The following is an 18468-nucleotide window of genomic DNA, read 5'->3' as shown; positions in this document are numbered from 1 at the left end:
TAACAAATGAGATTAACCATCATGATAACAAATGAGAATAACCAATGTTTGACAAAAATTTTGGTTTAGCTACGCAATCAGTTGTATAAATGGCACGGAATTTTGGAGATCCTATGCACCTATGCATTATATTAATGAAGTTTTTCGTTACATTTTAAAAGATACGCAAATGTTTTTTGAAAATCGACCTGTAGATTTTGATATTGAAATTAATGCTTTGCGTGATCCCACTGATTCTCAAAAGATTTTTTAAAGGTTTTAAAGAGGTTTTTTAACTTTGAAAATGGGTTTTTTCTTATTTTTTTAGTGTCAAATTAAGCAAACTATTTGATTAATTGGTGTTTCTAATGAATTATCATGTATTCTTAATAATATCATTATATTCTTATTATTTTTTTTTATATGAACAAAAAACGACGTTTTGACCTTTCTTTATCGGTCACTCACTGGAATTCTGCTGGTAATTCTCTTCCAATGTAGCTAATTTTGAATTAATTATAGACATGTGAGACAAACTTTTCCAAGTCATTAGAACACCTCTACTTTCTATTCATATAAGTATTGGCATTTTCATTTTTATGAATGAAAATAAGGGAACCCATCTTTAAATTTTGTGTCCAAAAGTGAAGTATTTAAGACATTGACCACTACATAAGGAAAGGCAGAGACTAAGTCCTGCTTGTTAAAGTTATGGCCTAGTTGTGGATGATTTTTAGATTAAAAATGGCAACTTGTTTTAAAGTAGTTATGTATTATATGAGTTAAAAGTGTTTTAAAATGTTGTTATTATAGTAACTAATCTATATATTGTTATATATATTTGAAAGATATATTTTGTGAAGTTGTTTATGTGCTCGTTTTTGTTTTGTTTTTTTGATCACATGAAAATGTGATTTAACTTTGCCGTCATTCTTGTCTATCAGCCAACATTTCCCTTGCTTGTTGGAAGCTGATAGTTTCGTTTTAGATGGACAATGTAAGATGCCCTCACACCACAGCGATTAACAGTTGCGAACCATGAGTACCGAATGTAAATTGCAATTCAGCTGCATGACAGTTGCGTTCGAAACTTATGACCGCTGTTTATATTCCCAACCTTACACAACCGGTGATCGCTGTAGGGACCCCTTAAAGAGACAGCTTCACCATCCGTTTGACCAATCGTACCTTAGTCTCAGAAACGGTAATTTTTAGCTAAGCTAATCAGTAACAGTGTTCACAGCTTACTGTCGAAATTTGATGTGTGTCCAGAATTATTCGCGTAAAAAGTTAAAAAAGACGACTCGTCTTTTCTTGAGACACGATTGAAAGATCATCTTTAGATCATGCATTCCGAGTGAATTGACTCCAAACCAAAAATTTAGAATCAGCAATTCGATTGATAAGTCTTATATTCAATACACTTAATAAATATTTTTTCATAAGTTATAACCTACAATCACCAAAAGCTACGTACACATCAGTCCAGTTAGTTTCGTACAGGAGAGATCAATTTAGTTTGGACTGAGAACGGTACAAGTCTTTTGGATATAATACAAATAAATAGGATTGTAGCTAAGAGTATTCCACAACAAGCACTGAATGTCACCCGCGGTCCATAACTATTATATATCTGTGTCACAAACACTGGACCTATTGCTCTAGCTGCACTACCAGCTGCAGTTAACCAACCCATCCATACGGCCTGAAATAACAACAATATGATCAGAATCGTATCACAGACAATGACGTGTTATCTGTCTGCTCCTGATTGAGCTGACGAAGGCGAAAAGCGCCCTGTCCCGTGTACAATGTCAGTCTTGGATCTTTAGCACATACATCCTATCGCACATGGATTCTGGCTTCATCATGCAACGAAGCACATTGATTACCAAATCATCATCGCATAAAATCAAATCTACAATCTAGGTCCTAACAAGAACTTACTGCGTTCCGAATTGACACAATGCCTTTACGGTATTCTGAAAGTTTGCTTTTTAGAAAAGTAACTTGGATAGCCGTTGGTATTGTAATGATTCCTCAGAAAAACGAATATATATTTTGAAAAAATTCGAAACGCCGAAATTAAAACATTGAACGTAATATGAACACAATTACCTGAGGTTTAGGACCAAGTATTTTTGAATATATCGTATAACTCATAATCTGAGCTACAGGATAACCTATACCAATACATGCAACACCTGCTAAAAACTGGGACAGAAATATTACTGGGGTATATGAACACCAACTGTAATATTCCGGACAGCCCTGTGGTTCAACCGTAGTTGTGGTCACATTATCTGTGGTATTGGTGTACATTGGACCACTCGTGGTAGACAAGGGTGTAGAAGGTGATGACGAATCAGTGAGCATTGAAGAACTACCAGCTGTTTCATCAGACGTTATCCTGGTTGTAAGAGGTTCACTTGTCGTTGTGGCGGGGTCAGTACTGTAAGTAGTATCGTAAGTTGAAAAGGTTCCCACCGACGCACTGGTATCGACATCCGTTGTCATTGACGTTTCTGTCATCACCGTGTTCAAAGACCAGATCGTTGTTGAGTTGCCAATGAGACTCTCAGAGGTCTCAAGTCGTCGCTGTAAAAATGTTGCAGGTTCAACTGTAGTATTCAGATCTGCACCATAGGCCATAGTTACATTGGTGAAATTTCCTGCCGGTTTTAAAGCTGAAAACATAAGTAACAAATTCAAGGAAGGTGCAAAAATCTGGTTACCACCATCGTAGTTCATAAGCATTTTGAATCTCTTTTCTCGACTTAATGAAAGAAACATACGTCGTCGAAAGTGTCGTAAACTGGTTAATTCAGCTTCTCAAATTATTGGTGAGAGATTGATCTGAATCATATTTTTAGTGATATGATCCATCTTATACTACACCAATCTCACACTGTCAAGCTATTACGAACTACGTCTAATTCCTTGACGTCAAAGCGCTCTTTTCTTGTATTTAATTCGATTTTACGCTACCGAATATATTGACATAAGACTGTACACATTATGGCTTATGATTTACAGAGTTTCTGTGGCCCTGATTGTCTGTATTCGGTAATGTACAATCCAATCATAATAACTTGACATTGTGAAAATGATTAAACACAAGTTGTTTAAAACTAAAATGCTCTCACATCTGAGTCTTTCTCACAGATCCCGAATATAGAAACACGTGAATGCTAGTATTAAGTCTAGATACACGTGATACGGCAGCTTTCAGGTCATAAAAGATGCCAAGCTCTAAGGAAATAATGATTCGAATAATATGGAATTACATTAAACTCATAATTACTGGTAAGTCCATAATCAATAATAGCTCAATAACACCTAAAATGTTATGGCCTTGGAGACTCTTGGTGGCTGACTTGGCTAGGAAACCAGCAGATCTGGTTTGTCGTATGTAGTTGTGATACTACGGTTTCAACTATCCCGGTTTCTGAATTGTTAAGAGTGCAGTAGTTCGGATGAACCGTGCATCTAAAGGTGCGGCCACACGAGCGGTCTAGGTTGGAGACTTTTGTCGCCGACTAGTGTCTTGAGTAAAATCTTGTGTGTGACCGTGCCTCCACGACAAGTTTATCGTGTTGACAGGATTTATTATGTCAAACAAGTTTGATAAGGGTTTGCATGTCAGACTGTCATCATCCAATCAGATCCATTTTCCTTTCAATTGCATGCTCCTCGCGTGAAAATTGGTGGAAATTGACCGAATGGAGTGTGTCTGTATCAGTCGTTGAACTTTAAGATAAGACTCTAATCGGCGACAAAAGTCTCCAACCAAGATCACTCGTGTGCCCACACCTTTGGTGATAGAGGCTGTACACGTTAACGGCCCCTTGTCAGATGGAAATCGAGAAATAGTACAATAATGCCACTGGAACAACCTGTATTAGTTGTCCCGAAAATATCAATTCAAAAATGCCAAAATTTCCCAAAATAAAGCCAATTTATCCCATTCCCTACAGACCTTCTCAGTACATAATTTTGAAGGACCCCAAAACATTGAAAATGTAGAATATCGTATCTTATTGCTGTATAGCATCTACAGGACCATTTATGAATGATATATCATATATATATGATGTAGGAAGATAATAGAAGACTCCCATGATCGTATTACCTGCATGATTGGATTAATGATAGAGATATATGATTTCTCCGCCTAGGATTTATTTATATTAAATAATATACTGCCTTACTAATATATAATCATGGAATAATCATATTAAGGTACCACATCTATCGGATAAGCGCAGATAATTATTTTATATATGGGGAATCGAAAAATAAAAACATGATATAAGCTTCTTCGGTCGTTATTAACGATCATTAAAAGAAAAATATTAACTTCTGATCTTTAATAATGATAACCCAGTTCACGACTTCAAAAGAAGTGTTTGAATCGGCGGTCGAATCGGTCAGAATAATCTAACGTACCCAGCTGACCGACAGTTTGGAAAACGACCCCCCTTGGCTGAAATTGAGATATTATCATCAGATTGTTCTACTGGTTTCCCGCCTGTCGGTTATGTAGGTTGAGGCGGATGACATGGCAAAAGCGTCTAGTCGAGGAACAATAAATCGAGCCCGTGTGATACAGGCTGTCCACGTCAATTGAAAATAGAAAAAGAGTAGATTAATTCCGCTGTCAAAGGGTATTTTTTTCTAATAAACAATTGTATGGCCTCTTACTCCCATTTTTAGCCGTTTCGTCCTTCAGTTTGAAGGGAGATAACAATGATTTCAAGTTAAAAAGGAAACTGAATACTACTGCTATGGGATACTATGGATTCTAATGTATATCGTGACCATCGCTAAGTTAGTAGTGGATGAAATTTACAGGTCAGACTAGGATATCTCCGAAACAAGTCAGTTGAGAAGTCAAAATTATAAGTCACTTATGATTGATATACTTCCGCATGTGAAAAGTTCATGAGCTGAAACCAATGTTTCCTTTGGATTTCGGGTTTTGTTTTGCGGTTTGGATCGTTAGTACCTGCTTAATTTAAGCAGTTGAGGAAGTAGAAAACACAAGACAACCACAAAAATCGAACGCACATGTCTGCTGCTAAAATCAAATGCACAATTCAGGCGCTGAAATCGAAGTTAGATGAAAAAATTAAGAACAGCTGAGGAAATCTAGAGCCAAAGTCAGACAAAGGAATCAAAGCTTAGAGTCAACCGAAAAATTCCGGAAGCTGTTGAGGAGGTCCAGAATGCAGAATGTACACAAAACTTGACAAAATCTAATAAGAAAATGGTAAACTCACTTGCAACTGATCTTACTGGTAAGACGTTTCCCCATGGTAAGAATATAAAATAACCAGCTAAACAAGTTATAAATCCAAACAACATCAACTTTCTTTCATTAAATCTGAAATTTTAAAAATCAAATGAAATGAAATGAATGGTGTTTTACGTCCTACTTTTCTACACCATGGGAAATTGTTTCAGGTAAGCGGCATTAGTCTGCTCTTTTTCTATTTGCAACTATCAAAGGATCTCTAACGTGTACAGCCTGTAGTACTCGGTTTCTTGTCTCTTCCGAGCGACTAGATGCTTTTTCCATGTCATCCTCCTTTACCTGCATCACTGACGGGGGGAAACCTACCTATGGCGGGATTGAACCCTGGACCTTCGGGTTAGCGAGCAAGCGTCTAACTCACTGAGTCACCGCGACTCCTTAAAAAATACATAGATTTTATGTATCTTATTATAGCTTTTGTATTTGTATCTTGAGACACGTCTTTTAGTTGCTCTCTGCAACTTTCCCGTTGTCCCTTTTGACGATTGGAGTTCCTTTTTCAAGAAATACTTGCGAAGACCACGATGACGACACTGTTGAACAACCAGTAATATTCTCATTTTGTCTTTAATGTGTTCACAACCTTCTTCAGTTTTTGTTGCTTGCGTGTAGAACAGTTTCACTCTTGACTAATGATAAGTTTTATGGTGGTTAGAAGCATTCTGTGCTATAGGGCATTTCTCGTTGGTTACTTATGTTATGAATAGCATTTAGAAGAACAGCGCTTTTACAGTTACCACCACTCAATTCATTTCATTTCAGCTTTACGAGCTTAACTACTTTTGTAAGGACACTCTTAATGCTTTCCTGGTAGCTTTACAAATTCGCCGATTTCATCATCAGATCAAAACTTAAAGAGGATTTAGTCAGATCTGGGATGTTCAGCGAAACTATACACCAAAGGCGTTTCCCAGATTGAAAACTAAAACCCAAAATATAACGAAGGATTTGGATCTTTTCTACTGAACCAGCTTCATTGCAGCAAAATGTAAGTAAGACGAATACTGTTCATTAAGGTGAGTTACCGAACGCAGGTTAGGGGCACACGAATGGTCTAGTTCGGAGATTTTCGTCACCGACTAGTCTTGTCAGGAGTGTCACCGACAGGCACGTGCAAACGAGGAGAAAAAATCTACAGTTGTTTTCCACTTTGTTGATAATCACGTGCGGAGCATGCAATTGAAAGGAAAATGAATCTGATTGGATGATGACGGTCTGTCTTGTAGACGATAAAACTATCGGAGACAATTATCAAACTTGTTTGATATTATAAATCCTGTGGAAGACGCGATAATCTTGTCGTGCAGCACGGGCACACGCGAGATTTTACTAGCACGCACGTTTGTATTTGTAAGATATGTCAAGATGGTCTTTAAATATTAAATGGCAATGAAAGATAAGGAATTAAGAATGTTTTCGTGCTAAATTTTTCCTTATCGTGACACGTTCGAACGATAAAAGATAAACACTACCCTACCCTATATGCTGAACCGTTTACATGAACAGCACCATGTGGACGTCAGTAGTGTTATGCTTTTTGGGTAGGTATAGGTTTTGGAATTGTGAACTTTTGCTTTCGAAGACCAATTCAGACTTTCACCGTCTTAGATCTACGTCTTTTCAATGTCTCTTAACGACTGTAGATGGACATCTGTGCGAAATGAATGTCATTTTTAGTAAATAATCGATATTGTTATTTTTTTCAGGCATCGTCGCCCTTGGTCAAGCAGATGACGTCATTTACACAACTGGCAAGTTAAGGTAAAAAAAAATCTTGGACGTAATTCGATAAAAATTCGTTTTCTGTTTGGTTTCATTCTTAATTATATAAAATCATTATTACGTGTAGTTATGTGTATCTGAAAAACTTATTGATATTCTTTTTCACCATTCCCATATTTCGTCCGATGGTCTTCGTTCAAACAAACGATAGACATTAGAGTTATTGATCAACTTTGTTCGTTGTATTTACAGTCCAGAAGATTATGACTTCATCAGAAGATTGCCCGACAAAAGGGCTCAGAGTGGCAGCTACAAGTATAAATATGTAGCACATAATGGAGCTATACATACTAACAAACCTACAGAACATACTGTACAAGTTGCTGCTACTATGAAAACATCAGAAAAGGGACACTATGAGGTATATGTACTACCATTAAAATCCGGGGGAGAATTTTCTAGACTTCATGATCTGCAACACACTCAAAACACTATACCGATTTCATATATAACGTTGATATGCCCCCTCTATTCCAGCCTCTGATGGATATTTTGACAGAAGAAAAAGACCTGTTAAATGGGGATTTTCCACACCTCCAAGAGATGCGTTTTCTCTAATATAATATGAGATTATAAATTATTTTTGGGCATCACCGTACTTTCGTTTTTGTTAGTATGACGACTCTGTGACCTTTGAACTTTTGGCAGCTTTAAGTGGCCGATGCTAGATCAGTCTCGCCAAAAAAAAACATAACATAATAAATGTTGGTATGACTGAACTACAAAAATATGCATGTTTCCAAATATACCTAGGTTTTACAGATCTTAGGAATCTAAATAGGTTTAAAAACCCCAGCACCTGCAGAGATGCGGAATGTCTCCATTTAACAGTGCCTATTATTCCAGCTGACATCTGTCCAAATAGCTATCAGAGGCTGGAATAGAGACAGAAGTTTCGGTATAACTTCCAGGATGTGATTATCAGATGGGAAACAGAGGAACAAACAAATCTTAGGCTCAGCAGTTCAGAAGATTATGCCTTAAGGAGTCAAATAAGTGGAATATTCTCCAAGTCGATGCAATTTTCCAGCAACTGTCATAGTTTTTTAAATATATTCTAATTAATGTCTGATATTACAGACTGCCTTAATTGTAAGTTTCATGGTACGAAATATGCCAACTACTGTGTTTGAAAGATTAGCTACCAGATCCCACGGTGTAGGTGTATTTGCTCATGGTGAAGGCCTGTCATCGTATCCAGAAATGGCCAGAACTAAAGACACACCGGCATGTAAAGGTTAGTCTATTTTAGTCAAACCACTTCAAAGTTTCTTCATTCTCAAGACCCGTCTCCATTAGCCCACATGGTGCAGAAAGGTATGAAGTTAAACTCAATTCATTTCATTCTCATCAGAACACCAACAGACGACCACACCTTTTTAGAACGAGCATTAAATCCGTTATGTAGTGGAGCCAACACAAATATTCCTTGTCCCTGTTGAACACTTGAACGTTTGGGCAGAACAATAAGTGACGAAAGGTCAAAAAGACTTTTTTGTTTATCCAGACTGTACATACATGGTCATTTATCATTGGTTAAAACCCTTATTTATATGAATAAGAACCTAATGATATGATTAAGAATACATGACAATTCATTAGAAACACCAATTAATCAAATGGTTTGCTTAATTTGACACTAAAAAACAACGAAACCCATATTTGATATGTAAAATGTGAACAAATTTCAATATTGTCCAAAGTAAACGTGGCAATACCATATCAACTATCGTGAGCAAAGTAAAAATCCACCACCATCAATAGAAAGTGTCCACCAGTTCAAGAACGTTTCACAAGCAACACAAGAGCTTCAATGTTTCTTTCCAGGTCGTTGCGATGGAAGTTGTTCACCATCTTGTACATTTGATGGTCGTAAATGGGATACTGTTGCTGGATCTGGTGGTAGCAGAGCTCTGGTCCTCGAAGACAATGTATTGTGTCTAGCACATGATCCTTACCGACATCACTACAATGTTCTTGTACACGAATTTGGTCACACCATCAAATTTTATGGTGTTGAACAAACATATCTTACAAGGGTTTGTGCATTGTTAATCTTTGAAAGGAAGGACAGATTTTCTTAAGCATTTTCCTTTTCTCACCAAAAGTTCGATTCGTTGCCACGTCACAGCCCTGTGGGTTGAGTACCATTTTACATGTAGCTACTGATTACGCTAATCCACTTCCATAAACATCAGTATTCTGACCAAATTTCAGAGAGAAGTATTGGCGTTCGGAGTATCCGAAATGAGTACCCTAAAATGAGTCTGTTACAAGCTTATGGCATCGATATTTCAAATGCAAGATTGGACCTATCACTTCGACATGAAATAAACGAAGCAGGGTGTCCTTTTCAGCCTGCGAGGCGGCTGACACTTGACTAAAAGATCTTCGAACTTTTGAAGTCTTGGAAACGCCCAATAGTTTTTGTTTGTACGTCTGTTTTAGTTGAAAGCTGCATTCGCCAGCGTCATTAAGCATCATATTTATGGCAAATCATACGCTCTTTCCAATGAAGATGAATACTTTGCAGAAGGAACACAAGCATTCTTTAATGTGAACCATCAAGGTTTTGACGGTGGTCTCACTGGGTATGTATGACATTATCATCATCATTGTCATCATCTTAACAATCATCATCATCATCATCATCATCATCATCATCATCGTCGTCATAGTTATTATTGCCATAGCTTCTTTAACAATCGAGGGCAAACATGGGGGCAAACATGTATCAGTTATGTCGCCGTGTGCTACAGGCTGTGCCCGCTGTCTTGGGAAAATTCCCCTCAATCCACACTGCATAGCGTTGATGTCTACATTAGCCCATTAATGCGAAAAGTAGGGCGTAAACTCCGCTCATTTCATTTAAATTAGTTATGTCAGCTCCTCTGCTTAATGATTAAAGCCATATACTTTTCCAGATGCAATGGTCGTTATTGCAAGGATGAAATCGAATCCAGATTAAACGTAAAGAAGAACACTCCCGATCTGTTCGAGATCTTAGTTCATACTTATACCAATGGTGATCTTTACAAGCGTAGTGGATTAAAAGTTTGTCAATCACAGTAACCCTTTTTGATTAGTAATAAAATTCACCCAATTTGTGTATTTAATATTATTATGATCATGCGATGTGGTTGGTCCAAGATCGATGAATGGTCCACTGTTGTCGGAGACTTAAGAGCTAATGCTTTAGTATCGTTCAGATGTCTAGCTCACTCATCCATACAGTTCATTTTCAAATATATAAAACACTTTTTGGATGTTTGGAACAAGGCAGCGGATAACATCGTACTGAGACAATGAAAAACAAATCCTGCCATCCAAACACCTAAAAACGAATTTAAAGATAGTGGACCACAGCCATACATAAATTTTAAGTTTCATCACAGCTGAAATTCGAACTTGATCTTCGTTTTATGAATATGTATACACATACTGAATTTCACTTGATTCCATCAAATTTAGTTTTTAGAGCGTTTACAACCAAATGTTGACGGACGGACGGACGGACGGACCGACGGACGGACGGACGGACGGACGGATGGATGGATGGACCGACAGGGGTGCCGACTATATACGCCCACGTAGAGAGATGTGGGCGTATAATAAAAATCTACATTGGTGAGTTAAATCCAGATTCAATTCAGAAGGGCATATAAATTTGTCTTAGTAGTCGAGTTTTTCAATCGACGTCAGACAGATCCATAAGAGCCTTACCTTTTAGCCAAAGCTTTGACAAATAGAGAGACTACAATAGCTTCACATCCAGCACCAACTAATATAATACCTTGATACAAGGTAGCTTGAGACTTACTCCATCCATACATATCCATGAGTAGTGGTGAACCAATTCTGAAAAATTGTATTAAATCCAGCAATAAAAGCTTTTGATGTGTGTGAATATTGGTGATTTTATGCTTTCATCAAAGTCCCCATTACAGAATGTTTGAGTACGTAATTAAACCATTTTTTCTTGCATTGAGAGCACATAGACAATATTATCATTGTTTTTATTAACATTACCCAATTTGAGGAGATTTCTGTGTTAAATTAATTATAATGAACCTATGCTACAAAAAATTGTGAGGTCAACTTTACATCTGAATTTCAAAGAAGAAGCAAATGCCAAATGACTTTCAGATGACAGTTGAATGACAGCCAGCGTTCGGTTATTTTACTTGATATGATCTAACTTTTACACAATATACGTATACTCACGTTTCAAACACCGTAAATATAAATAAGACAACAAAAAATATAGTTATAGACGATATAACAGCGAAATAATCTGGTCGATAATCAGGTTCTAACTCTACAGTTTCTGTAATAAAAACCCAGAAAAAATCATTTCGATTGTCCCGAGAAAACAAATTGGTAGAAAGATAGTGGACCATAGCCATATACGCCCACCACGGCATGCGGATGGTAAATATTCAAGATTTTGGGGCACGGGCAATAACTCTACTTCTAACGGTCGAAAATAGCTCAAATTCGAACTCTTCGTTTTATGAATATGAATACACATACCAAATTTCATTTGATTCCATCAAAAAATCTAGTTTTTAGAGCGTTTACAAGCAAATGTTGACGGACGGACGGGCCGACGGACGGACAGGGGTGCCGACAATATACGTCCACATAGAGAGGTGTGGGCGTATAAAAAGGACCTCGAGAGTCTAAAAAGTACACCATCTTCAAAATTCCATTAGATATAAATACCATAATGTGTTTGTTAGCAGTCTTTCTCTAATAACAACTATTCATTCTTTTTCAAGCAATGTTCCAAATTATAAGATTTGAACGACATATAGAAGCGAGGAGCACATATAACAAAAACACAAGACAATATTATGGAATATAACACACTTCTTTAATAAGGTTGGGCACACAACGTTATTAAAGAAGTGTGTTATATTCCATAATATTGTCATGTGTTTTTGTTATATGTTCCAAATTAGGTGAAAGTGCTCGTAAGAACAATATGCATGTATAATTGAAATTACGAAAGCACAGGTCAAGGCAACATTTGACGAATCTTCTCATGCTCTTATGCTATCGTATATGCTTAGAGTAATGACAGATTCTCAATCAAAAGTCCGTAAAAAGCCACCAGAGGCTGGTAAACGTCAGCTTATTTTGGACTTCCACAAGCCCGTGCAATGCCTTGAATCTATTTCAATTCACAAGATTGGATAAAATAAACAACACCTACCATTTTCTTGAACACTGAATGAAGAGACATCATCCAGTCTGGTTTCTTTAAATATTGTTAGTAACAGAAGAATGTTGATAATTCCAGCTATCGCACTGAAGAATGCTGGGGCCGTATACAGATCAAAATGGAATCCAGCGATATGAACTGGTCCAGGATATCCTAGTGGAACAAGAGCTGCCTGGAAGCCTAACAATAGAACGAAATAGTTTTCGAAATTATTGGTTTCTTTTTCAAAATTATTTCAGCTGATTTGATGGGGTATATCAACTAGATCAACTAATTAAAAGGAGATTTGGTTGCAATAATATTTAAAGAGTATTTTGTTTGGCTTTGGTGGAATTATTGCCTTTTCCAAAGAACACTAATTCATACAGGCAGATCTAGATCTGTAGTTTTTTGATCGTGAAGTGATTTTATTTGCCATCAATTATCTGATGTAAGTGCAATGCAACACATGTTCGAGGTAATTAAAATATTCAACCAATGAAGTGATCTGTTCAATAAATGATTTGCCAAGCACTCTTTCAATAGTGATTTTGATTGGTTAGCACAGGTATGATGCTATAACTTCAAAATTCAACTGAACACGATTTCAATACAAATTTTGCCAGATCATAGATGAATGGTGTAGTAATCCGAATAAAAAGTTCGAGATAATTTGGAAATCGAGTGGGGATTTACCTGGACCAAGAATAAAACCAGATGATTGAAATATACTGATATTGGCCATTACTGGTGTTCTTTCTTCTTGATTGGTTGCACCAGCTACGTAGGACCTTACTACAGCTACATTACCTAGGATAACAATAACATGCGAAGTTACGAAACCGTCATCATTAAGACAATTTCCGCAAATGAAAACCGCTGGTGAATCCTATATTCAGAATCCTTATCCATTGGAAACTGATAGTGTATCCTGCATTGGCAGTCCTTACCCATTGGAAAATGGCATGAAATCGTGTATTCAGAATCGTTACCCATTCGAAGCCATGTCGATAACAATATCATGCGAAGTTACAAAACCGTCATCATTGAGACACTTTCCGCAAATGAATATGACAAAATTTGGAATATTATGTGAGGAAAAGCTATCTTGGATGATAGGATGGCGGACTCGGTGTTTACGAAAAGAACTTTCAGTCCAGTATACAATAGCAACACATAATTAGATGCTAAACCAGATGCCATTTTTCGATATAAAGACAATAATTTCGATTGGATTCTGGTCAAATTTATTTGCTACGGTTTTTATTAAGGGATTTTCTTTCCCGAATTTTCTGAATTATGCCCTGTTTAACTATTGTTTGACAAACACAAAATGAACAGATGCCCATGAATTTGCTACTGTGTGGGTAGCTGAGATGGAAAAGAAATGACTGACCAGCACCAAATCCAACCATAGCTCTTGATAACAGTAAATAATAATCTCTGTGGTCATCAAAACTTTCTATATAACCATACATCACATTTGCTAATATATTGATAAGTATAGAGATAACAAGAGGCCATCTTGTTGATTTGCCATAGTTAGCCCAGAAACCAAACAGTGGTGACGCTACCAATTGACCTATACTGTAAGCAGCCACTACCCAGCCAAGAAAGTCAGCAGTAGCTGAACGATCCACCTGAAATTAAAAGAACAACCATTATTTCAATGTTTTATGAGTTGCTTTTCATGCGACTACGGTTCAGCTCTAAAAAGTTTGATGTCAGCTGGATAACCAGAGATCAGTAGTGAATTTTCGAATTTTTCAACCTGAATCGTGGCAAACCGGTAGCAAACGAAGGTGGTTATTTTCTCATCGAAACGACAAGATGTTTTTCCATGTCATCTCTTCCGCTCTGCAATACTGACAATGGAAACTGTAAGATACCATATCGACATATGTTGTGAACCATGGGTTAGCTGTACACCAGCTCTTCAATATTGGGATTTCCCCAGGTGAGATATGACGTACCAATTGTAGATATGGCCAGAGTGATGCCATACTGATAGTAAACGTTACACTGCTTAAGAACATGGTTAAATACATCAACCGTATAGATCGCCATCTTGCTTTCTTTTTATCCGGTGGCTCAAATATTCTGGGCTGATAGTTTATCCTGAAAAATAGTTAAAACAAACATGAAATTTGGCAATTGGTAGAAGATATGACTGCTTCCCAACAGAATACTGGCGGAAAATCGTGTATTAAGAATCCATACCCAAAGGTGTGTCATGTATTAAGAATTCTTATCCATTGGAAATAGATGGTAAATCATGTATTAAGAATCCTTATCCATTGGAAACTGATAGTGAATCGTGTATTAAGAATCATTATCCATTGAAAACTGATGGTGAATCACGTATTAAGAATCCTTATCCATTGAAAACTGATGGTGAATGATGTATTAAGAATCCTTATCCATTGGAAACTGATGGTGAATGATGTATTAAGAATTCTTATCCATTGAAAACTGCTAGTGAATCGTGTATTAAGAATCCGTATCCATTGAAAACTGATGGTGAATGATGTATTAAGAATTCTTATCCATTGAAAACTGCTAGTGAATCGTGTATTAAGAATTCTTATCCATTGAAAACTGCTAGTGAATTGTGTATTCAGAATTCTTATCCATAGGAAATTTACGGTGGATCGTGTATTCAGAATTCTTATCCATTGGAAACTGATAGTGTATCCTGCCTAGGCAATCCTTACCCATTGGAAAATGGCATGAAATCGTGTACATTTATTCAGAATCGTTACCCATTCGAAGCCATGGTGTATCGTGTATAACAATCATTGCATGTATTGAAAACTGATGGTGTATCAAGTATTATTAAGAATCATTACCCATTGGAACTGGGATGGAATCAAGTATTTAGAATCTTTACCTATTGAAAACTGATGGTGTATCACGTATTATTAAGAATCATTACCCATTGGAACTGGGGTGGAATCAAGTATTAAGAATACTTACCCATTGGAAACTGATGGTGTATCACGTATTTAGAAACCTTACCCATTGAAAACTTACGGTGGATCGTGTATTCAGAATCGTTGACCTTTGTAGACTGATTTTTAATTGTGTATTGAAAATCCTTACCCATTTGCAACTGACGGCGAATCATGACTGAGTAGATGTGTCCGTTCGTTGACAATATCGTCTGGTTTCATGTTAAATCAAACGATATGAATATTATCCTCATTAAATATTATAACACACTAGCCTCCATTATCTACATATATTTACATGTGACAAACGGTCAAAGTTTAATTATACCTGTTTTTATATATACCATTGTTTATATGGGCAATTTAATATAACTGATAGCAACATGTGGTTACCTGACAATAGTGACAACTATTAAGCCTTTAATGTCCAGTCTTAGTATTGTGTGTTATGTAAGTATATGAAAGGGTTGAGTGATTTTACATTTTAGCAAAAGTAATAAATATATGTACAAAGGGAGAAATAACTTTTTAACAACTCTTGTTATCTTAAAGCTGGTATTTACACCCGCGAAATTTTGAAGTTTGAAAGTGCATCATTTGGCTAAGTCAGTGGCCTTCAATCTTTTTTTGTTTGCGTTTTCCAAATCGTATCAGCATGAACACGATGTCCCCAGATATCGAAATAACAACTAGGGTTGGATACCATGCACCTCTTCGGAAGTATGTAGTATCAAATAATCTGATAATAATTTGATAATGTTAGCCAAGTATCGTGTAGTCATATGATATGTTGTATTTGTATTTTTTTTTACATGGCCTGTGACACAACAAATGTCCCGAAGAAAAAAATTCAAATTTCCCGAGATGGCGACATGTCCCCGTAGTTGAAAATCTATGGGCTAATTAGTTCAGTTAGCAGTGACGAAGCAAGCCTCGTTACTTTTTCCAAATAAAGAAAAAATATAAGTGATATTTATAGTTTCTACTATGATTAATCTAGTTATAGCGCAGCTAAGCATCACTTATACAACAATTCGCGAAGGTACTAAAATTGAATATGTTCGCTTATCCAACAATGTTAAATTTCGCTAACGTACTAAAATTTAATATGTTCGCTTATCGACAATGAGAACTTGAAACTTGGACGTGATCTCGTCAACGTACATGAAAGCATGAATATTTAAGTTTTGTCAAAATCAGATAATGCATTGTTAACAATCATTTTACAAGAAGATCAAAGATATTTGAGCCAAATCAAGAATGAAATTCGTAAATTGGGTCAAGTTTACATAGAAATCACAACTCTCGTGTTAGTATCTTAATTAGTAGCCTAATTGGCATTGCCGATTTCAAAGAGGTCTTCAAATAAAGTTAGCAATAACAAATGACATAACAATATCCTTGTGTAAAATTGTATTCTTGTGGTTCTCATGCGACCAAGTGAATCGCCAAAAATGGAATCTTCAGCGAAAGTATTTGAGAAAATTTGTATTCATACTATCCTGAAATATTCTTTAGATTATGAAATTTATTTATGATTCGAGTTTGTGACCTTATTAGCATCATTCATCAATCCCATGATTTTTCAACGGGAATTTGAACATTCGCTCCGGATGTTTAATACACATTGCAATGCCAATAAAAATGGGCGTTTTATGACGTCACTTTGGCAAAAGTTGCTATTTATATAAGGACCTTGATTGAAAATTGTAATGGTGCAAATCGATGATATCAATGTCCCATATACGCATATTGATTTTGGAAAACGTGCAAATTGATGCTATCCTCTATATACATAAATAAAGACCTCTTTACAATCCCTTTATAATAATTAATACCTGTAAATTTAGCCACATACCTATGGTATCGTATTAGAAAGTTAACCATTCGTTCATGTTGAAGCATCCTGGATTTCTATGTACCTTTATGAGAATATTATCCGACTGTACACTGGGGCGAAATGAACATTGTAGGAAGTTCGTACAAGACGATTTAAAATACGTAATTGAAAGAACACTTCTAAAAATTGTCTCATTTGCCTCCCATCACGACATTGAATTAAAAAAAATAGATAACGTCTTTACCTTCCTGGATTGATATAGCATGATTTAAACAACTATCTTTATCTGATGGCGTAAATCATTACACTGTACACAGACTGTATTTTAGAATTCCAAAGAGTTTTCAACGAGCGATATATTCATAACGTCGTTGGAATTTTATCTACTCGTGTTTTCAATAGTTAACAGTGGTTATCATTTGACCTAAATGGCTTTCGCTAATTCTAAAGACTTACATAGCATTTGAGAATGTCATAAACTGGTATAACGGGTTGAAAGCTAACACAGGAATCAGAATTGTTATTGCCTTGACTGTTGTGGAGGATACGAAGCCACTGCCCCCAACCACCTAGCAGGCAACAATCAAACTCGCAACTGGGCTATTCCACTGGTCAAACTATATGAAAACTATCAGCCTTACCTTTCTGAAATATTATAGATCTTTGATTTCATATTGTTATTAAAAGAAGTCAGTTATCATTCAGCCTACTGACTTCACCTCTGTGTCGATGATTGTGCATGGTTACAGAAATATCTTTAAAAAAATGCGCATTATCATAAACATACCTATCTTGTCTTATCTGAAATTTATCAAGGGCAACTAACTCTTGAAGTGTTATCTTTTTGTTTATCATATCAAACTATCATGCTTTACTAAAGCATAAATAAACAAAATAAATAAATAAATAAATAAATAAATAAAAAAATTAAATAAGAATTTTTTTTATATATATATTGAATGATAAATAAATAAATAAATAAATAAATTGAATGATAAATAAATAAATAAATTGAATGATAAATGAATAAATTAAATAATAAATAGATGAATAAATTAATTGACAAATCATCACAAGAAGAACCACCCAAATGATTTGCTGCGGCGGTTGTTCGCTTCAATCGTGGACGCAAAGTACAGTTTTACAAAAAGGGACATAATTTAATGGCAAGAGGACGAATTGTACCTTCTTCTAATAAAGACCGAATCAGTCTTAGCCTAAGCTTCCCACCATGTCGAAGGGGAGGGGACGGGGTGCTGGATCAGTCGGCAACTCAGTTTCAAGTTGCTGTCCATTCGTCAGATTTGCTTTAAAAAACCAACAAGAGAGATCAAGAGCACTTATAACACTTAATGTGCTTTAAATAGAACTAGTGCGGTTGATCAAAATCTTT

At 36.1% G+C, this 18468-nt stretch overlaps 1 protein-coding gene across 1 annotated transcript; it reads right to left on the bottom strand.

The window, feature by feature from the left end:
• Window positions 1-1468: 1468 nt before the first annotated feature.
• Window positions 1469-14383, bottom strand: LOTGIDRAFT_138023 (hypothetical protein; the record flags this gene model as incomplete). Its single annotated transcript, XM_009048359.1, has 9 exons — window positions 1469-1684; window positions 2098-2362; window positions 5258-5365; window positions 10802-10936; window positions 11303-11405; window positions 12297-12485; window positions 12981-13094; window positions 13681-13924; window positions 14258-14383. Coding segments are annotated over 9 exons (1500 nt in total), but the record flags the coding sequence as incomplete, so codon positions are not given.
• Between the last annotated feature and the right edge of the window lie 4085 nt (window positions 14384-18468).

This window comes from Lottia gigantea (assembly GCF_000327385.1).
Source record: "Lottia gigantea unplaced genomic scaffold LOTGIsca_120, whole genome shotgun sequence".
Lineage (NCBI taxonomy): Eukaryota > Metazoa > Mollusca > Gastropoda > Lottiidae > Lottia > Lottia gigantea.
Note: the sequence above shows the minus strand (reverse complement) of the source record. Positions and strands in the feature narration are given on the sequence as shown.